Source organism: Dama dama, chromosome 9 (genome assembly GCF_033118175.1).
Source record: "Dama dama isolate Ldn47 chromosome 9, ASM3311817v1, whole genome shotgun sequence".
NCBI lineage: Eukaryota > Metazoa > Chordata > Mammalia > Artiodactyla > Cervidae > Dama > Dama dama.
This window is the reverse complement of record NC_083689.1, coordinates 34665122-34687970: the sequence shown is the minus strand read 5'-3', so window position 1 is coordinate 34687970 and position 22849 is coordinate 34665122. Positions and strand designations below refer to the sequence as shown.

General features: G+C 35.7%; 1 protein-coding gene across 1 annotated transcript in view; it reads left to right on the top strand.

Annotated features, from left to right (window-relative positions):
• SRFBP1 (serum response factor binding protein 1) overlaps positions 1–22849 on the top strand; it is a 65720-nt gene that overhangs the window by 29140 nt on the left and 13731 nt on the right. The window contains exons 4-5 of the mRNA XM_061150922.1: positions 6379–6450; positions 22641–22722. Coding sequence (XP_061006905.1) covers positions 6379–6450; positions 22641–22722 — 154 coding nt within the window. The remainder of the gene's footprint in view (positions 1–6378; positions 6451–22640; positions 22723–22849) is intronic.

Below are 22849 nucleotides of genomic sequence, written 5' to 3'. Positions count from 1 at the left end.
TAGCTAATTCCCACTAAGTTTGCTCTTTTGAGTATAAGCAAAGCAATAGCATCTGGCACTGTGGAATAAGGAACTGAAATATTCTGCTGGGTCTGGTTATTAGTGAATAGGTATCTTTAACGTAGGAAACTTAAGCAATGTTAGTTTTAATTGAGTTTCTTAAACTTATTGGCTTCTCATTTTCTTTTTTTAAAATTGAGTGGCTGAAGGTCCCCAAGGTTGAATGATTCACTGGAAGGATTCACAGGACTCGGGCAAACAAAAAACAACTTTTATACTATAACAGTTTTTTTTCTATTCAAGGATACAGATTAAAATCGGCAAAAGGGAAAGGCCCATGAGGGGAGTCTAGGAAAAATCAGGCATAAGCCTGTAGATGCCCTCAGCCAGTATAGTATGGTTTCATGGACACACTCCTAGCAGAGATGTGTGACAACACTTGCAAAGTGTTGCCTACCAGGGAAGCTCACTTGAGCCTTGGTGTCAGGGGTGTTATTGGGAGCCAGTCACATAGACATGAATCACCTGCATGACTCCTCTCTACTACACAGACTCTAACTCCCCAGAGTGAAGACATAGTCACCATAAACCACATTACTAGGGTAAACTACCTGATCAGCTTGGTAAGCCTGTGGCCCAAGGGCTCAGAACTTAATTCCTAGGAACTGGCCAAAGGCCAGGCCTGAGGAAATTAGGCCTTCTCAGGAATGTGCGGTTGGAGCAGCCCAGGCCTGCTGACTTAACCCTTTCCTGCACAGGTATAGAATTATGTGATAGCTGAAGTCCCTTATAATTCTGATGTTTTATGAACAGATTAGTAACTCACATATATTGTAAAGTAGTTAATGCTTTTATTTCATCTTTAAGAAGGCTTAGATAATCATAACTATTTGAAACCTGAAATAAAAGAAACAGGTTATGCGGATGCTAGAAAACAAAGCTGAATTGAATGTCGAAAAACAAAAGAATGTGTCTTACATAAGTCAACATAAGCCCTGCTCACTAATGAATAAGCTTACAAGTCGGAAGATGAACATTAAGGAAATCTATGGAGGAAAAAATTACGTAAGCCCAGTTTCAGAAGCTTAAGTTCATTTAGCTTTTGATTAGCAAATTATTGATATTTAATTTCTCTTGAGCACTTATGATAAATTTAAATCTTTTTTTAGTGAAAACTTTTTGCAGCATTTTTGTACAGTTGTGTAAAATTGCTTAAGTTTTACTTGTCTAGTTTAATGTTAGTCTCTCTTTCACTCATTTTAAACTTGTTTAGTGAAGTAGTCAATATTTAATACCTGTTACATAGTTCCAGTATCTTCATTTTCCCATTGTTTTTTCTTGATCTATGGTTTTCTAATTGAGAATAGTTTTGCATTTTAATATTGTCATTCTTTTTCCCTTTAATGTGCTTGGGTCATATTTAAACTTTCTTTGATTTAAAAGTGTTCAAAATTTTCTTTTCATAAGTTGAAATGTACCTAGGCTTCCCCCCCACCCAAGTTCATAATGTATGACTTTGGTATAAAATTTGCAACTTACCATCTGTAATAATGCATCTTGTTCTGCATTTAAAGTTGCAGAATTATTTGAAATGGTTAAATTCAATATAAAGTAGAGAAAGCTCTAAAATTTAAGAAAAATACTTTTATCAAAAAAGATACTAGAATTAGTTTTGTATAAAAGAAAGCAAAGTGTTTTCGTCTTAGTCATTTTACTTATCATTAACCCCATATAGTATAAATGATATAGTGTAAAATTATCATATAAGCACTGCACTGATGTCTTTTCTTTCACATTTTTATTGGTATTTTCTTAACCATGTTGAGGGCTTCCCTGGTGGCTCAGACATTGAAGAATCTGCCTGCAATGCATGAGACCCGAGTTTGATCCCTCTGTCAGAAAGATCTCCTGGAAAAGGGAATGGCACAGTCTTCTTGCCTGGAGAATTCTGTGGACAGAGGAACCTGGTGGACTACAGTCCATGGGTTGCAAAGAGTTGGACACGACTGAGCAACTAACACTATGTTTAAGTCTAGTGCGTGAGGGGATCGTATGACCTTTCTACACTGAGTATGTATAATGTCTTTGGAATAGGAACAGAGCTGTTGTATAAAAGTGTCTTTTCCTGGGTCTAGAAATGAAACTTAATTTTTAAGTTGGTATGAAGTCTTTTCTCAGAAAGAGCAGTCTTGTCTTTTATGGCACCTGCCTGGCTTATTAGCTAATGTGGTTTCCTGGCCATTCACAATATATCTATATGTTTCAGTGAGTTCTTAAGTAGTATTTAGCCTCTTCCTGCTATACATAAATATTAAGGTAGTGTAGAATACTTTTGAGCAGCAGTGTTCTGCTTTGCAACACTCTAGTAGGTCCTAGTAGTTTTTTCTAGTATTTTGTCTTGTCTTTGATTTTCTAAAGAAAAAGCCCACACTGGCATCTAAAAATTTTTTGGAAATTCTGAACTTGACTTTTCTGTTGATAAGAGACTTTACTGACCTCTCAGTGAGAAGTAAGCATTTTAAATTTCTTTACCCTGGTCCATTTCTGTTGAACAAATGTGTCATTGTACTAGGATCAGATACTCAAAGGTGAGTAAGAAGCCATTCTCACCCTTGAAAAACTTATACTCTAGGCTCTTCATTCCATTTTCCAATAAAGAAAATGAAAGATAAGATTTACATAAGCATAAATTATTCCCCAACTTTTTTATGTAGCTCCTCAGACCTTTTAACCAGATGGCTTCCTGCCTAACCATGTTCAAGCTAGCTTCTTCCCATGTACTTGAAGCGGAAGTGTTCCCAAGATGCTGGTTAGATTATACTTCAGTTTCTGAATAGCTAGCCTGAAAGCTGAAATTGTTGAAACTCTTTCATGCCCAAGCCTCTAGATACCACTTGTCTTTTAGAGTTCTCTACTTTTTTACTTAATTGAGGGCTTTTTGGAGTTTTATGTATAAAGCTTGCAATGTTACATGCTTTTCAAACTTATGGGAAGCCATTCATTTATAATGAAGAAAGTAGCTGAATTGTCAGGTAAGGTACTATAGCCACAACTTCCCATCCCATTTACTGCAGTAAAAAATTCCCATCATCCAAGGCATTCTTTGAAAACTGTGTATTACTTCAGATCTTGTATTTTTTAAAAAAGTTACACTATTCCCTGCAGCTTATATTACCGATCTGTTAGACCCTAGTGAATTTTGCTATAGCAACCGGCTTTCATAATCAATTTGAAGGGTAATTTATTCTTACAATATGAGTAAATTGAGTTTTGTGGCTATATTATAACCTATCATTAGAACTACTAAATCCAATCCAAGTATAATGAAAATGGTTTCTTAAGACTTCTTCCTTTAAAAGTATATTAGATATACTGAGTCAGAATGGCTACAGATTTAGAATTTTGAGCAACAGTTTGAAAGTCTTGGCAGTTTACCCTGAACTTCACAAGTAGACTCCATAGCTGACTCTTAGAAGAATTGAGAAAGGCTGTCAGTTAGATTTCATCTTATCTTCTAAAAGGAATACTAACATTTGAGGTACTGCTCTCCATTTGGAATAACATATCAAAGAGTCTTTTCTGAAAAGTAGTTCCTGATCTTTTCTGAATAAAACTGTAGGGAGGAAAGAATAACTTCATAATTTATATTTTATTACCTAATGAACTGCTTGATTTATTAAATTCCTCAGTGTCTAATTAGGATAGTTCTGAACCAAAATTCTAGTTATGGCATAGCATTTCTATTTATACAGTGTTACTTAAGCACCATTTAAAAATTTTGTATGATGTCATAGGAGATATGGTTATGTTTAAAATTAAGTTAAAAATGAATTGACCCAAAACACTGAATTATACTATTGTTGTTGTTCATTCGCCAAGTCATGTCCAACTCTTTGTGACCCATGAACTGCAGAATGCCAGGCTTCCCTGTTCTTCACTATCTCCCTGCATTTGCTCAAATCCATGTGCACTGAGTCAGTGTTGCCGTGCAACCATCTCATCCTTTGTTGCCCCCTTCTCCTCTTGCCGTTCAGTCTTCCCTGGAATCATGATCTTTTCCAGTGAGTCAGCTCTTTGCATCAGGTGGCCAAAGTCTTGGAGCTGCAGCATCAGTCCTTCCAATGAATATTCAGGACTGATTTCCTTTAGGATTGACTGGTTTGTTCTCCCTGCTATCCAAGGGACTCTCAAGAGTCTTCTCCAGCACCACAGTTCAAAAGTGTCAATTCATTAGTTCTCCGCTCTTTATGGTCCAACTCTCACATCCAAACACAACTAATGGAAAAACCATAGCTTTGACTATATAGAGCTTTATTGGCAAAATGTTGTCTATGCTTTTTAATACACTGTATAGGTTTATCATAGCTATTATTCCAAGGAGCAAGTGTCTTTTAATTTTGTGGCTACAGTCACCATCTGCATTGATTTTGGAGCCCAAGAAAATGAAATCTGACATGGTTTCCATATTTTCCCCATCTGTTTGCCATGAAGTGATGGGACGGGATGCCATGTTCTTCATTTTTTGAATGTTGAATTTTAAACCAGCTTTTACACTCTTCCTCTGTCACTTTCTTCAAAAGGCTCTTTAGTTCTTCACTTTCTGCCATTAAAGTGGTATCATCTGTGTATCTGAGGTTGTTGAGATTTCTCCCTACAATCTTAACTCCATCCAGCATTTTGCATGATGTACTGTGCTTATAAGTTAAATAAGCATGGTGACAATTTACAGCCTTGACGTACTTCTTTCCCAATTTGGAACCAGTCCATTGTTACATGTCCAGTTCTAACTGTTGCTGGTTGTCTTGCATACAGGTTTCTCAAGAGGCAGGTAATATGATCTGGTATTCTCATCTCATTAAGAATATTCCGCAGTTTGTTGTGATCCACAGTCAAAGGCTTTAGCGTAGTCAGTGAAGCAGTAGTAGAAGGTTTTTTTGGAATTCCCTTGCTTTTTCTATGATTCAGCATATTTTGGCAATTTGATCTCTTGTTCCTCTGCCTTTTCTAAATCCAGCTTGTACATCTGGAAGTCCTCAGTTCACGTACTGTTGATGCCTAGTTTGAAGAATGTAAAGCATAATCTTGCTGTCATGTGAAATGAGTGCAATTGTACGGTAATTTGAACATTCTTTGGCATTGCCTTTCTTTGGAATTGGGATGAAAACTGACCTTTTCCAGTCCTGTGGCCATTGTTGAGTTTTCCAAATTTGTTGGCATAATGAGTGCAGCACTTTAACAGCATCATCTTTTAAGATTTGAAATAGATCAGCTGGAATTCCATCACCTCCACTATCCTTGTTCATAGTAATGCTTCCTAAGGCCCACATGACTTCACACTCCAGAATGTCTGACTCTAGGTGAGTGACCACATCATCGTGGTTATCTGGGTCATTAAGAGGTTTTTTGTATAGTTCTTCTGTGTATTTTTGCATTTTCTTAATCTCTTCTGCTTCTGTTAGGCCCTTGCCATTTTTATCCTTTAATGTGCCTATCTTTATATGAAATATTCCCTTGGTATCTCCAGTTTTCTTAAAGAGATCCCTAGTCTTTCCCATTTTATTGTTTTCCTCTATTTCTTTACATTGGTCACTTATCTCAGCTATTTGTAAGGCCTCCTCAGACAACCACTTTGACTTCTTGAATTTTTTTTTCTTGGGCGTGATTTTGGTTATCACCTCCTGTTCAATGTTATGAACCTCCGTCCATAGTTCTTCATACATTCTGTCTACCAGATCTAGTCCCTTGAATTTATTCATTACCTCCACTGTATAATCGTAAGCAATTTGATTTAGGTCATACCTAAATGAGCTTGTGGTTTTTCCTGCTTTCTTCAATTTGAGCCTGAATTTTATAATAAAGAGCTGATGATCTGAGCCACAGTTAGCTCCAGGTCTTGTTTTTCCTGACTGTATAGAGCTTCTCCATCTTCGATTGCACAGAATAGAATCAGTCTGATTTTGGTACTGACAATTCCTTAGTGGAATGCATACCAAACAAACTCTGAAAGAAGCTTGTAGAAGGATATATAATAAAATTATAATTATGAAAACATTGCCAGTAATTTTATTTACTTTTCTTTGTTTTTCTATGTTTCTTAGTTTTCTAAAATAAAACTAGATTAATCCTTTCCAGAGTAGAAAAACATTTGTGGTTTAGATTTTTTTTAATCAAGGATTAAAATTAAGTATTTCTCTGTAAATATCAGCTTTTCTTTATAAATTGATAGAATTTCCAGTGTCCTGAAATATCATTAAAATAAGTAATAATTTCTTTAAATAACAGAATCCTTGAAAGCAAAACACAGGAAGAAATTCAACTCATAGTATAATGACAGTTTAAAATTAGGCTCATAACTAAAATTAGTTTATTCTTTTACAGGAGTTGAAACCTGATGTAGTAACTAAATCTGCTCTTGGTGAAGATATCAACTTTGAAAAAATCTGCAAAAAGGTACTTTTGCAGTAAGTTGTATTTCTTTTGGGAATAGTTCCGTATTCTTGACCTCATTTTTTCTTTTCACTTTTTTTCCTTGAATAAACCAGTTACTATTAGTGTATGATGATTTTTCCTATTTGAGCTCTACTGTTGCTACCAAAAAATATTTTTATGATAATTAATGAATTTTACCTTATTCTTATACACACCTCCAGGGACCTTAAAAGGTATGTTGAAGTTAATGTGGCATTTGTGTGCTAGACTGCAATTAGTCTGTTAATCTTATTATTTAGAACAAAGATTTTTTATTTTTTCCAAATACTAGTTTTTATAAACATTTAATCTCTGCATTTATTCTATGGAAATTATTTCTACCCCCTTTTATAAGTAAGGAAACTGAAGCTCAGAAAGTAAGAAGTGAACTAATTAAGAGTACACCACTGTTATGTTCACAGTTACTTACATGGACTTTTACCCAGATCTTCTGCCCCTTGCGTTTGCTACACTAGCTTCATTCTTGCTTTTCCCTCTTTTTCATTTCTGCCCACTTTGCTGAAGCCTACATGACAGTTCCACCAGGGAACAGATTTTGAATTAATTGATTTTTGTAACTATTGAATTTCTGTTTTCACTTTTATTCACGTTTGCTTTAATCTGTATTATTTCTTCCTCTTGCATTTGTGTTTACTTTGCTCTTTCCTCTGGTTTCTTAATTTGGAAGCTTAAATTACTAATTTAGACGTTTCTTTTTTTTTTTTTCTAATATAAACACTTAATGCAGTAAAATTCCCTCTAAGCACTGCTTTAGCTACATCTTATAAATATGATATGTTGTATTTTATTTTCTTTGATTTTAAAAAGTTTTAAATTTCCTTTGAAATTTCACTTTTAACCTATGGTTTAATTAGATGGATATTGTTTAATTTCTGAACAATTAGGATTTGGGGTACCTTTTGTTTTCTTTGTGATCCATGAGCATAGTTTTTATGATTGTTATTCTTTTAACTTTAATATTTACGTTATTTGTTCAGAGTATGGCTTATCTTGGTGAATATTTCATGTGCACTTGAAAACAATGTTATTATATTGAGATCAGTGTCCTGTAAATGTCATTTAGGTCAAACTGATTGATGGTGTTGTACAGATGATTTACAGCTTTACTGACTTCCTGCCTGCTTGTTTTATTGATTACTAGGAGAGATGTGTTGGAATCTACAACTATAAATGGCAGTATTCCTACTACAGCTTTAAGGGAAAAAAATACTCTTAACTCTACATTTATGTACACTAGTACTCATTTCTCTGCAATTAATTGATATTAGACATTAGAATTTTAAAACATTTTATTGTAAGAAGGTCAGAAAACGAAAGATTGTTGCCTGTTTGAGGAGAGGGAACATTTGTTGTTGTTGTTATGGTCCTTGTCAGGAAAGCAACACCAAAAAGTCAGGAGCATGATTTTACAGCTTCCTTATTTTGATTCTGCCTGATTCTACAGTAAATATTCTTACTTCATAGCATTCATTCATAGAGATGAAAAAAATTTAGTTCTGTAATACTTTTTTACTTGGTGTGTATGTTTCTGACAAAATACTGACATGTTAAGTTAGAATAGTGGTAATTGTATAAAAATATGTTAGAATATATTTGTTTTCTCTTGAGAGTTTAAAAAAATAATAATTTAAGGTTTTTACCAGAATAAAATTTTTTTTTCATTTTCTGGTTGCTGTATCTCAGTAATATTTAATTTATGATGGGATTAAAAACCAATTTATTTTTGTTGCCTAATATTATGTTTCCATTTAAATTTCAGCACTAAAGCTTGACACTTGTTTTTTAATTTGAACTTGAAAATATCCAAAATAATGTATCTTTGTCTTTTTTTTTTTTAACTTTTCAGTCTGATTGTTTTCACTTGGAAGGTTACTGCTAGTTAATGCATGTGTAGTGTTTGTAAAATCAGGTTTCTTTAGTGCTTCTTATTTAATTTACAACCTTTTGTTTAACCTCCCAGTGTGTGAAATGTCATCCTAAAAATGGGGAAATGAGTCTGTATTTGCTTATCATTTATATTTTCTAAATAGCAAATTCATTTGCATATTACTAGATTTATAGTCATGAGATATATAATAAACACATAGAAAGTTTGGATCAGACTGGAATGTTGTCAAGCAAAAAAAAAAAACAATTTCATTACATTTCTGCCCTTTCAGTACCTTCCTCCAAATGAAAGGAAGGAAAGGGAGGTGGAGAAGGACAAAGGAAGACAGTTCTGTTTTATAGTTCTTGATGGAACCCTTGAGGATTTAGAGCCAAGGGAAATTGCCTTGTTTAAGAATGGTTTCAGATTCCTCCTGAGCTATTTGATTTCACCTATTTTGTTGCTGTTTTGTTTCATTTATGATATTCTTCCCATTGAATTAATGTTCTTCTGTATCAGAATATGTGAATAAATTAACTGAGTGTCATGGAGAGAAGACTGATTGGTTTGCCACAGGAAGGGAAGTTAATTAGATGACCAAAGAGGTAGTAATAAGGCTATTACATAGAGCTTATACATTTGAAGCTGTCTGACCATCAGAATAGAGCAGAACAAGCTGATTTGTGTAACTCCTTAGAGCTTGCTTCGTTCTTCCATATACGTTAGTATCTCAGCATTGATTTCAAGTGAAGACATTCATGTGTGCACATGTGTGTGTAGTAATACTAGTAGTATCTTCATTTCCAAATTCAGAAGTGGTTAGAAAGATTAAGTAGCCAGTTAATATTTGTATGAGAATTTTAAAACTATAGAGTTTGGGCACTAGAACTGTGACATTTCCAGACAATTATTGCCAGAATTTCAAGGATTTCTCAAGTCCAAATGTCAATTATATGCAGAACAGTTGGCCAGGCACTATGGAAAAAAGGAAGGGAATAGAACATAGTTATTTTAAAGGATTAGAGGAAGCAAATTAATATTTGCTAACATCTACTAGTAGCTGACTTGTTAGATACTTTATATACATTAGCTTTCTCATTAAGATGATAATAATCTCATTTAACAGATGAGACAGTGGGCCCAGAAGGGTCAAAATATACCTGTGGTCAATCAGTAGGAAATGTTAGATCCAAGGTTTAGACAACCAAAGTCTCTGCCTGCAAAATGAAATTTTAGGACAAAAGGATAGAATACATCTCTATATGTAAGACAGCATTTTGGAATCATGGGATTTTAACAGTTTAATGAATACAGAAAAATCTCCTGTTTCCTAAATGTGGACTCTAAGCCCTTTACTTGTTATCCACAATTCTTCTGATTCAACTAAAGGGACTGTTTCTTACTATATTTCTAAATGTTTTTAATAAATACAAATATAAATGTGTTGACTTCTATCTTTAGGAAAAACCTAGAATTGAAGTCGAGTTAATGTTAAAAGTACTGCTACTAGCTTTCTACCTGTATGAGTTCCTTTAGTCAATTTGATTTTTATTTTTAACTGATGGAAGATTGCTTTACTATGATGTTTTGGTTTCTGCCATAAGCAGCACATTACAGTCTATTCATGCTGCTTATGGCAGAAACCAACACATCATTGTGTATTTATATACCCTCTCTCTCGAGTCTCCCTCCACTCACTCCAACCCATCCCTCTAGGTCATCACAGAGCACCAGGTTGAGCTCCCTGTATTTATAGCAATTTCCATTAACTGTTTTACACATAATAGTATGATACACATGATAGTATCAATATATATACAAGACAACAGGTGTGGACACAAGTCTGTTCTGTACTAGGTTTTTCAGTACCATTTTTCTAGATTCCATATATATGTGTTAATATATGATACTTGTTTTTCTCTTTTTGGTTTACTTTACTCCGTATAAGAGGCTCTAGGTTCCTCCACCTCACTACAACTGACTCAAATTTGTTCCCTTTTATAGCTGAGGAATGTTTCATTGTATTTATGTACCACATCTTCTTTACCCATTCATCTGTCGATGGGTATCTAGCTTGCTTCCATGTCCTAGCTATTATAAATATTATTGCAGTGAACACTGGGATACATGTGTCTTTTAGAATTGTGTTTTTCTCAGGGCATATGCCCAGTAATGGATTTGCTGGGACATATGATAGATTTATTTATAGTTTTTTAAGGAATGTCCATACTGTTTCCCATAATGCAGGGGCATTCCCTTTTCTCCACATCGTCTCCAGCATTGATTGTAGATTTTTTGGTGATGACCATTCTGACTGGTGTGAGGTGATGCCTTATTGTAGTTTTGATTTGCATTTCTCTAATAATAAGTGATGTTGAGCATCTTTTCATGTGTTTATTAGCCATCTCTATATTTTCTTTGTGGAGAAATGTCTGTTTAGGTCTTCTGCCCATTTTTGATTGGGTTGTTAGCTTTTTTTATATTGAGCTGTATGAGGTGCTTATATGTTTTGGAGACTAATCCTATGTCAGTTGCTTCATTTGCAGTTAATTTCTCCCATTCTGAGAGTTATCTTTTCAGGTTGTTTATGGCTTTCTTTGGTGTGCAAAAGCTTTGAAGTTTTATTAGGTCTCATTTGTTTATTTTTGTTTTTATTTCCATTAATCAAGGAGGTGGGTCAGAGAGAATATTGCTGTGATTTATGTCAGAGAGTAGTGCTTAAGTTTTCATCTAAGAGCTTTATAGTTTCTAGTCTTAACATTTAAGTCTTTAATCCATTTTGAGTTTATTTTTGTGTGTGTTGTTAGGAAGTGTTCTAATTTTATTCTTTTACATGTAGCTGACCAGTTTTCCCAGAACCACTTATTGAAGAGGTTTTCTTTTCTCCACTGTATATTTTTGCCTCCTTTGTCAAGAATAAGGTGCCCATGTGTCCATGAGTTCATCCCTAGGATTTCGGTCTTACTTCATTGGGGTACACTTCTGCTCTGTGCCAGTACCGTGCTGTCTTAGGTGACTGAGGCTTCGTAGTGGAGTCTGAGCTCAGGGAGCTGACACCTCCCGCTGGCCTCTTCTTTCTCATGACTGCTTTGGCTGTTTGTCGTCTTTTGTGTTTCCATGCAAATTGTGAAATGTTTTGTTCTAGTCCTGGGAAAATGCCATTGATAATTTGATAGGAATTGCATTCATTTGTAGATTGTTTTGGGTAGTACGCTAGTAAAGTGATGCTCAAAATTCTCCAAGCCAGGCTTCAGCAATACGTGAACTGAGAACTTTCAGATGTTCAAGCTGGTTTTAGAAAAGGCAGAGGAACCAGAGATCAAATTGCCAACACCCACTGGATCATCGAAAAAGCAAGAGAGTTCCAGAAAAACATCTATTTCTGCTTTATTGACTATGCGAAAGCCCTTGATTATGTGGATCACAATAAACTGTGGAAAATTCTGAAAGAGATGAGCATACCAGACTACCTGACCTGCCTCTTGAGAAACCTATATGCAGGTCAGGAAGCAACAGTTAGAACTGGATATGGAACAACAGACTGGTTCCAAATAGGGAAAGGAGTATGTCAAGGCTGTATATTGTCACCCTGCTTATTTAACTTATATGCAGAATACATCATGAGAAATGCTGGGCTGGAAGAAGCACAAGCTGGAATCAAGATTGCCGGGAGAAATATCAATAACCTCAGATACGCAGATGACACCACCCTTATGGCAGAAAGTGAAGATGATCTAAAAAGCCTCTTGATGAAAGTGAAAGAGGAGAGTGAAAAAGTTGGTTTAAAGCTCAACATTCAGAAAACTAAGATCATGGCATCTGGTCCCATCACTTCATGGGAAATAGATGGGGAGAGAGTAGAAACAGTGTCAGACTTTATTTTTTTGGGCTCCAAAATCACTGCAGATGGTGATTGCAGCTATGAAATTAAAAGACACTTACTCCTTGGAAGGAGAGTTATGACCAACCTAGATAGCATATTAAAAAGCAGAGACTTTGTTGACTTTGTCAACAAAGGTCCGTCTAGTCAAGGCTGTGGTTTTTCCAGTGGTCATGTATGGATGTGAGAGTCGGACTGTGAGGAAAGCTGAGCACCAAAAAATTGATGCTTTTGAACTGTGGTGTTGGAGAAGACTCTTGAGGGTCCCTTGGACTGCAAGGAGATCCAACCAGTCCATCCTGAAGGAGATCAGTCCTGGGTGTTCACTGGAAGGACTGATGCTGAAGCTGAAACTCCAGTACTTTGGCCACCTCATGTGAAGAGTTGACTCATTGGAGAAGACCCCGATGCTAGGAGGGATTGGGGGCAGGAGGAGAAGGGGACGACAGAGGATGAGATGGCTGGATGGCATCACCAACTCCATGGACATGAGTTTGGGTGGACTCCGGGAGTTTGTGATGGACATGGAGGCCTGGCGTGCTGCGATTCATGGGGTCGCAAAGAGTCGGACATGACTGAGAGACTGAACTAAACTGAACTTGGGTAGTACAGTCATTTTGATAATATTGATTCTTCCAATCCAGGAACATGGTAGATTTCTCCATCTGTTTGTGTAGTCATTGGTTTCTTTTATCAGTGTCTTATAATTTTCTGCATACAGGTCTTTTGTCTCTTTAGGTAGGTTTATTCCTAGGTATTTTATTCTTTTTGTTGCAATGGTGAATGAGATTGTTTCCTTAATTTATCTTTCTGATTTTTCATTGTAGTGTATAGAAATGCATGGGATTTCTGTGTATTGATTTTATATGCTATGACTTTACTAAATTCATTGACCAGCTCTAGTAGTTATTTTGTGGTATTTTTAGGGTTTTCTATGTGTAGTATCATGTCATCTGCAAACAGTGAGAGTTTTACTTGTTTTCCAATCTGGATTCCTTTTATTTCTTTTTCTTCTCTAATTACTGTGGCTAGGACTTCCAAAACTATACTGAATAATAGCGTAAGTGTTCCTTATCTTAGAGGAACAGTTTTTCACTGTTGAGAATAATGTTTGCTGTGGGTTTGCTGTGTATGGCCTTTATTATGTTGAGGTAAAAAATTCCTCCTGCAAATTTTCTGGAGAGGTTTTTTATTATTATTATTATTATAAATGGGTGCTGAATTTTGTCAGAAGCTTTCTCTGCATTTATTGAGATGATCATAGGGTTTTTATTTTTCAGTTTGTTAATATGGTGTATCACTTTGATTTATTTGCATATATTGAAGAATCCTTGCATCCCTGCGGTAAACCCCACTTGATAATGGTGTTTCTTCCTTTCAATGTGTTGTTGGATTTTGTCCGTTAGAACGTTGTTGAGGATTTTTGCCTCTATGTTCTTCAGTGATATTGGCCTGTAATTTTCCTTTTCTGTGATATCGTTGTCTGGTTTTGATATCAGGATGATGATGGCCTCATAGACTGAGTTTGGGAGTTTTCCTCCCTCTGCAGTTTTTTAGAACAGTTTGAGCAGAGATAGGTGTTAGTTCTTCTCTAAGGCAACAACATTTCAAAGGAATGAACATTGCATGTAAGAGAGCTTTTCCACTTTTAGACTCTTGTTTATATTTACATGTACATTCTCAAAGTTCTTTTCAAAGTTGAGCACCAAATACTTTGTGTTCACAGAAACACCCATATGCCAAAATAAAATTCTTCCATTCAAAGATGAGGTGTTTTCCCTTTTTTATTTAATTTATTTGAAATGGAAGAAACTGGAGGTGTGTGAAAACCACAGTTTCCTGAGAATGCTCCAAGGCAATCACTGTGTCAACTTCAAATAAGGAAAGTTGTGGTTTCCTGCATATCTCCCAATATTGTGATGACTGTTTCTTGCAGGTGTGGAAGAGAGATTAACAAATGTCTATTTGTTAATAAAGATTGCTTAGGCCTTTAAGCTTCAAAATACCTTTTTTTAAATTTAAGATGTTTGACTATATTTCAATTCTTCTGTAAACCTCCACAACATTTTCAGTCTCTCCTCTGAAGTTTATCACGTTCTGCTCTGGGTTAGTTATTTGTGCATTTGTTTTAACCTTTTAAATTAGTGAAAGATTGTGAGCCTCAAGAGATGATATTTGTGTCCTTATGTGTAAGATTTCATCTTCGCATAATAAAGCATACTTATATATCAGTCATTCAATTGAGTCACATCTGACTTTTTGAGACCCCATGGACTGCAGCACAGCAGGCCTCCCTGTCCATCAGCAACACCCAGAGCTTGCTCAAACTCATGTCCATCAAGTCGGTGATGCCAACCAACCATCTCATCCTCTGTCGTCCCCTTCTCCTCCCGCCCTCAGTGTTTCCCAGCATCAAGGTCTTCTCAAATGAGTCAGTTTTTCATATCAGGTGGCCTAACTATTGGAGTTTCAGTTTCAGCATCAGTCCTTCTGATGAATATTAAGGACTGATTTCCTTTAGGATGGACTGGTTGGATCTCCTTGCAGTCCATGGGACTCTCAAGTCTTTGCCAACACCACAGTTCAAAAGCATCAATTCTTCAGTGCTTAGCTTTCCTTATAGTCCAACTCTCACATCCATACATGATGTCTGGAAAAACCATAGCTTTGATTAGATGGACCTTTGTTGGCAAAGTGATGTCTCTGCTTTTTAATATGCTGTCTAGGTTAGTCATAACTTTTCTTCCAAGGAGCAAGCATCTTTTAATTTCAGGGCTGCAGTCACCATCTGCAGCAATTTTGGAGCCCCCAAAAATTAAGTCTGTCACAATTTTCATTGTTTCCCCATCTATTTGCTATGATGTGATGGGACTGGATGCCCTGATCTTACTTTTTTGAATATTGAGTTTTAAGTCAACTTTTTCACTCTCCTCTTTCACTTTCATCAAGAGAATCTTTAGTTCCTCTTCACTTTTTCTGCCATAAGGGTGGTGTCATCTGCATATCTGAGGTTATTGATATTCCTCCAAGCAATCTTGATTCCAGCTTGTGCTTCATCCAGCCTGGCATTTTGCATGATGTACTCTGCATATAAGTTAAATAAGCAGGGTGACAATATACAGCCTTGTTGTACTCCTTTCCCAATTTGGAACCAGTCTGTTGTTCCATGTCCAGTTCTAACTGTTGCTTCCTGACCTGCATACAGATTTCTCAGGAGGCAGGGCTAAGGTAGTCTGGTATTTCCATCTCATGAAGAATTTTCCATTTTGTTGTGGTCTATACAGTCAAAGGCTTTAGCATAGTCAATAAAGCAGAAGTAGATGTTTTTCCGGAATTCTCTTGCTTTTTCAATGATCCAGTGGATGTTGGCAATTTGATCTCTGGTTCCTCTGCCTTTTCTAAATCTAGCTTGAACATCTGGAGTTCACGGTTCACGTACAGTTGAAGCCTGGCTTGAAGAATTTTGAGCATTACTTCACTAGTGTATATGTTTTGTTAGCTATATATATTTATATGTAAATATCTGTAAATATAAAGAGAGAGAAATTTAAGTGAGGAAGGAAAAGGGATGGGAAAGAAGTAAAGTTAGATAAAGGATTAGAAGTCCCTTATCTCAGGGACTGTTGTACTTTTGTGAGTTCCTACACTTAACCTCAGTGCCTTAAGGAAAATGTAGACATCTCTTATTCCAGCACAGACCCCAAACACTACCAAAGGTATGAACTTAGTCCAGTTGATTAATAAGCCTCTTTTTGTTTTTATGTTTATATTTAATTTCTTTACAAAAAGATTTGAGGGTGGCTTGGAATTGGGTCACAAAACAAAGGAAAGTTATTTAAAATAGTTTAGAAGAAAGCTTGTTGAGAATACCAGATTGAATTTAGAAACCTGACTTTGAGTTCTCCCTTGTTTCTAACTGGCTAAGTGGTCTTGAAATCAAGTCAATACTGTTAATTTAATTGTTGATAAAATCTGTGATCTCTATTCTGTTTACTTCTTTAATCTCTTGTTAAAATTTCAACTTAAAACATTAAATGAATGATTTCTAATTGCTTTCTTAAGAACAAAGTTAAAGAAAGGTTTAAAGTATTAAATTTGACAATATTTTACTTAGAGAATTTTATAAATTTATTTAAATGTTTGCTATATATATAAAATTTGATATTTTTATCTAAGACTTTTTCCAAATCAAAGAACTACCAGCATACATTGAGGATACTGGGTGTTCAATTTCAGACCACCTTGGTAAAGCAAATAACCACAATAAAACAATACACAAAATTTTGGTTTCCCAGTGCATGTAAAAGTCATGTTTGCACTATACTGTAGACTGTGGTGTGTATAATAGCATTATGTCTAAAAAAATGAACATACCTTTATTTAAAAATACTTCATTGCTGAAAAGCACTAGCCATCATCCGAGTCTTCAGCAAGTTGTATTCTTTTTACTAGTGGAGGGTCTTACCTTAAAATTTATGACTGCTGACTGATCAGGATGGTGGTTGCTGAAATTTGGTTCTTAAATAATGTTCTGCCTTCATTTTTTTTTTTCCTGAAAGCTTAAAAAGGATTGGCAATAGAGAAACCATTAGAGAAACCCATTCATCTCCTTATGTTTTTTTAAGCAGAATTGTATTCCTACCAATGGAGTAGTGTTTATCCTAGCTACTGTTAAGGACGTGGACAGTGCCATAGTATGGACACTGCCTCAACAAGCGAGCCTCCTCTGTCCATGAAATTCTCCAGGCAAGAATACTGGAGTGGGTTGCCATTCCTTTCTCCAAGGGATTCTTCCTGACCCAGGGATCGAACCTGGGTCTCTGACATTGCATTCTTTACCATCTGAGCCACCAGGGCTTGTTATCTCACACTAGCTGTCAAACTAGGAAGCACAAAGAATGAGAATTTGTTATATATCTTCATTTTAAAGTAACTACTCATCAACAATGTACTTTCAGGACAATAATAAAAATTTTATTTGCTGATATCATTAACTTTTCTTTAAAAACACAGATTGCATATAATCACAAACCTAAAGCTGTGATATACATAATTCTACTTATTGTTACATAATCATACCTCATTAGTAACTACTTAGTTTTATAGACCTATGTAGCTTGTTGACTCAAGCCATAATGTTTTTGTTTGAATTCACTGCTTACATTTGGGTGTGTAAGCAATATACTGTACAACTCCAATTGTGACAACTAATGTGAGTGCCAACCCTAGAATTATGGAATACATAATTTTTACTCACTCTCACTTCTTATTAACCTGGTATTCTTCCCAATAAGTCCACTGCAAAGGTTGCAGCATAAAAATATAGTTAAAGAGAATGATATGTAACAAATAAGAATAACTCTTCATAATAGAAGTCATATGTAATTGTACAATTTTAAAACTTACTCTAGGGCTCTCCTTTTTTTTTTAATAGAATTTACTGAAATTGGATCACAAGTCAGTTTTCATTCCAGTCCCTAAGAAAGGCAATGCCAAAGAATGCTCAAACTAGCACACAATTGCACTCATCTCACACGCTAGTAAAGTAATGCTCAAAATTCTCCAAGCCAGGCTTCAGCAATACGTGAACTGAGAACTTCCAGATGTTCAAGCTGGTTTTAGAAAAGGCAGAGGAACCAGAGATCAAATTGCCAACAACTGCTGGATCATCAAAAAAGCAAGAGAGTTCCAGAAAAACATCTATTTCTGCTTTATTGACTATGCGAAAGCCCTTGATTATGTGGATCACAATAAACTGTGGAAAATTCTGAAAGAGATGAGCATACCAGACTACCTGACCTGCCTCTTGAGAAACCTATATGCAGGTCAGGAAGCAACAGTTAGAACTGGATATGGAACAACAGACTGGTTCCAAATAGGGAAAGGAGTATGTCAAGGCTGTATATTGTCACCCTGCTTATTTAACTTATATGCAGAATACATCATGAGAAATGCTGGGCTGGAAGAAGCACAAGCTGGAATCAAGATTGCCGGGAGAAATATCAATAACCTCAGATATGCAGATGACACCACCCTTATGGCAGAAAGTGAAGATGATCTAAAAAGCCTCTTGATGAAAGTGAAAGAGGAGAGTGAAAAAGTTGGTTTAAAGCTCAACATTCAGAAAACTAAGATCATGGCATCTGGTCCCATCACTTCATGGGAAATAGATGGGGAGAGAGTAGAAACAGTGTCAGACTTTATTTTTTTGGGCTCCAAAATCACTGCAGATAGTGGCTGCAGCCATGAAATTAAAAGACACTTACTCCTTGGAAGGAGAGTTATGACCAACCTAGATAGCATATTAAAAAGCAGAGACTTTGTTGACTTTGTCAACAAAGGTCTGTCGAGTCAAGGCTGTGGTTTTTCCAGTGGTCATGTATGGATGTGAGAGTCAGACTGTGAGGAAAGCTGAGCACCAAAAAATTGATGCTTTTGAACTGTGGTGTTGGAGAAGACTCTTGAGGGTCCCTTGGACTGCATGGAGATCCAACCAGTCCATCCGAAGGAGATCAGTCCTGTGTGTTCATTGGAAGGACTGATGCTGAAGCTGAAACTCCAGTACTTTGGCCACCTCGTGCGAAGAGTTGACTCATTTGAAAAGACCCTGATGCTGGGAGGGATTGGGGGCAGGAGGAGAAGGGGACGACAGAGGATGAGATGGCTGGATGGCATCACCAACTTGATGGGCATGAGTTTGAGTAAACTCTGGGAGTTGGTGATGGACATGGAGGCCTGGCGTGCTGCAATTCATGGGGTTGCAAAGTCGGACACGACTGAGTGACTGAACTGAACTGAAGTCAGATTACTCTGAGATATCTTCCAGAGCACAGAAGTAGGATTGCTAAGTAAATTCAAAGATAAAGTGATTCTTATCAAGGTAGTGTTACTTAGAGTCTACACTAGATATGCAGGTACTACCATTGTGGTAAGTGGTAAGATGCAGCTATTCTGGAAAGAAGAACGCCCAGGTCATTAAAGCTCTTTGCAGGTTGTCAAAACAGAGATTTGGGAACAGTAATAAATATGACTTTGAACAATTATACATGAATTCATTTAGTCAGAATCTATTTTGGATTCCCAGAAATTCTTATCTAAAACATGTGAAATTAACTCACATGATAAAAATAGTTACTTTCTAGTTTTTCTGCTTTACAGATACAGTTTTTCATATATCATCAGGAATTTTCTTTGAAATGAATTGAATTTTTAGTAGCTACGCAGGGAAAATGTACTGAAAGAAACAGTTCAAGAAAAAACAGATGCTGTTGGAATGTCTTCTTTTCCCTTGTAACCTGAACAAAGATTCTTGTAGTGTGTATAACGTTTGTCAGGACTAGTTGTTTTTGTTGCCATTGTCGCTGTTTTCACATATAAATGTTTTTACATAGAATTAGTCCTGAGGATTAAGAAATAGTGCCTCTGCATTGAGTACCAAATGGTTTCTACTAAGCCAGAATATCTTATTATATCACAGTTCAGGAAGCACATCTACTGCATTTAGGGCTATAACCCATCGCCTCAATTTGGCAGCAAAACTGTCACGGCAGTGTTTTTTTTTTTTTTAATTCAAGTTTTAGACATCATGAGCTTGCTTTAAAAAAAAAAAAGTTTTTTCCTGTTTTCATCAGTTTTTGGTTGATCCCCACTGAAGGTTCTTGCATGTAATATAGAGCAACATTAACTCTTTCCATTAAGGACCATATTGTAAATATTTTGGGCTTTCTAGGCCTTACAATCTTTGTCACAACTACTGAACAATACAACTCTGACTTAGTGCAGCCATAGATAGTATGTGGATAAATGAATTTGGTTTTATGTTCCCATAAAACTTTATTTTTAAAAGCAGATAGCAGGTGAGAAACTGGCACACGAGTCAGTTTGCCAGCCACTGATTTTGAAAATCAAATACTTCTACAAGATTTGTGTGTGTGTGTGTGAGAGAGAGAGAGAGAAATGACAGTTCTCTATTGGTCATTCCCCACCTTCAATTACAGTTGATTCTTATGGAATTTACCCCCACATCAGTATGTTTATATTAATACATTTTAAGCACTAGCTATTGACTTCCAGCTGTGGTTTACAAGTATTTAGATCTCTTTCCTCCTTCAGCTTCTGTGTCATATATGTACCCTCTTTATCCCTTCTGTCTTCCTAATATGCTTGGGTCAGATTTAGATGAGGTGAACATATAGTGATTATGTTATTTTGGCTGTGAGTCATTTAGTGAATGTTTATTACTTTTGTTTTTCTGTATAATATTTCTACTTATAGTTTGTCATTATTATGTTTATTTTGTTGATTGTCTGTGTACTCTATGTAAAACCAAATTCCTCATTGGTTTTTTAAATCTCTCAAGATATTTAATAACACTTGGTATTCTAAATATAAATCTAAATCTCCTGTCACCATCCTAAGCATTTCTTTTGCCTGGATTTCCTATTTCTCATATCTGTGCCTTCCTCACTCTTTTTGTTTCCTTCCTTATGTTAGTGGAGCCAGTAGCTTCTTCCAACTTGGCTTGTGGGAGGGTACATCCAACCTTTACTTCAGTGTTATTCCCTTTCTGTCTCCCGTGTCTCTGTACCTAAGTGTCTTCCTTATAAGGACACCAGTCATGATAGATTTAAGGCCCATCCTAAACCAGTATGCTGTCCTCTTAATTATATCTGCAATACCCTTGTTCCTATTTCCAACTAGGATCACGTTTTCAGTTTCTTGTTAGGTATAAAATTTGAGGATAATACCATTTGACCCAAGATAAAAGGTAATTAGGCAGCAAGTAGTCCTAGCACAGGATTTGCACCAGGTCTAAAGTTGTTTTCTGAGTGATTTTTACCTAGATAAATTCTCCAAACAGAATAGATTTCAAGCAGTTACCTTGCTTTTCCTTAGGTACTCATCTGTGTTTCTTACTGGGAGGAAAAAAAAGCCTTATTGGGCTATTAACAATGAGGGTAAATGTAAAGATGTTTAAAGCTGATAGCTCTGCTTTCACACACTGGTGAAACTTTTACATGCTTCAGGGAGTGTCTATTGAATACCAACTATTACCAGTTATTGTTTTAGGCACTAGGTCTACAGGAATGTGGAAGACAAAGCCCCTGCCTCTTGTGATGTGAAGTAAATGGTGATGAAAAGTGTTGTTTTAATTCAGATAACATTTGAGCAGAAACCTGAATACAATGAGATGATCAGCCAAGTATAGAAGAACTTGAAAAGGGATAGCTTAAGCATCAGAAGGCAGTAAAGCTTTCAAAAGAACCCATAAGGAAGTAGCATGATCTGGTTACATTTAAACTTCACTGTGACTGCTTTATGGAAAATAGTCTTTGGGAAAACAAGAGCCAATAGAGAATGACCAGTTATGGGCTTATTACCTTGGTCCAGGTGAGAGGTGTTGGTGATTTGGTCAAAGAAAGTAAGTAGGAATGGTGATTAGTGACTGGTTCTGGATAGATTTTACAGATGAAATCCCAGGATTTGCTGAAGGATTTATTGTGAGCTGTGAAGAAAGGAGAAACATAATGGAAGAATCCTGAGTTTTAGCCCTTAATCACCAGAAAAATTAAACTTATATCTAATAAGATGGAAAAAGGTTTAAAGTTTAAGGAGAAAATCACAGCATTTTCTTTTAACATGTCAACTAGGTAGTTGGATATATGAGTCTGGAGATCAAGTTAGAGCTTGAGGTGGAAATTTGGAAGTTTCAACCACAGATGATGTTTATTTAAAGTAGTCTGAACTCTGAATTTTCTCAGTGAATAAATACTATGTGTGTGTGTGTCTGTATGTTTGTGTGTGTGTGTATACACACACACACACACACACACACATATCATTATATTTATATAATCCCATTCAGTCATCATCAAACATCTACAAAGTGTTGGCTATAAGCCAGGCACTGGTAAAAGGTTCTGAGAATGAAATAGTGGTATTAGTCATTCAACATAAAAATATATAGTATTTGATCATTTTAGGTCTCTAGTAAATGGAACTTCAGGCATTATAGGAGTCATGGATTATATCACCCAACTTAGTACTATGTTACTTTATTCTTTCATGTTATTTTAGTCTTCTATACTAGATTTTTAAACTCTTTGACTGCAGGATCTATATTACATTTTTTTAAAATATACATGTGATGCCTACCACAATTCTGGAACAATATTAATTACTCAAAGAATATTTGTTATTGATTAAATAATTTTAACTGTCAAGAACAGTAGTATTTTTTTCAGTTTGTTATCTTTAGAATGCATTATATAGGTGAGTTATCTAGTGAGAATATTAACAAATTTCTGTTCCCTAATTCTTTTAAAAATTATAATGAGTTGCATTTTATTCACTTCTTAGTAGTGTTAGTTTTTATTCCCACGTGTTTATTATTTCAATTTGCAGCCTGATTCGACTGCGGCTGAAAGAGCAGTTGCTAGACTAGCAGTGCACCCTCTTCTGAAGAAAAAAATAGATGTGCTGAAAGGTATGAATTAAATGACTTACGCCATTTTCAGTAAATAAATGGCCATTCATTTATTTACTTGCATTATTTTTTTTTTTTTTTTTACTTTTGAGGATCTTTTATATTATAAATGTCCTTTCAAATGCTT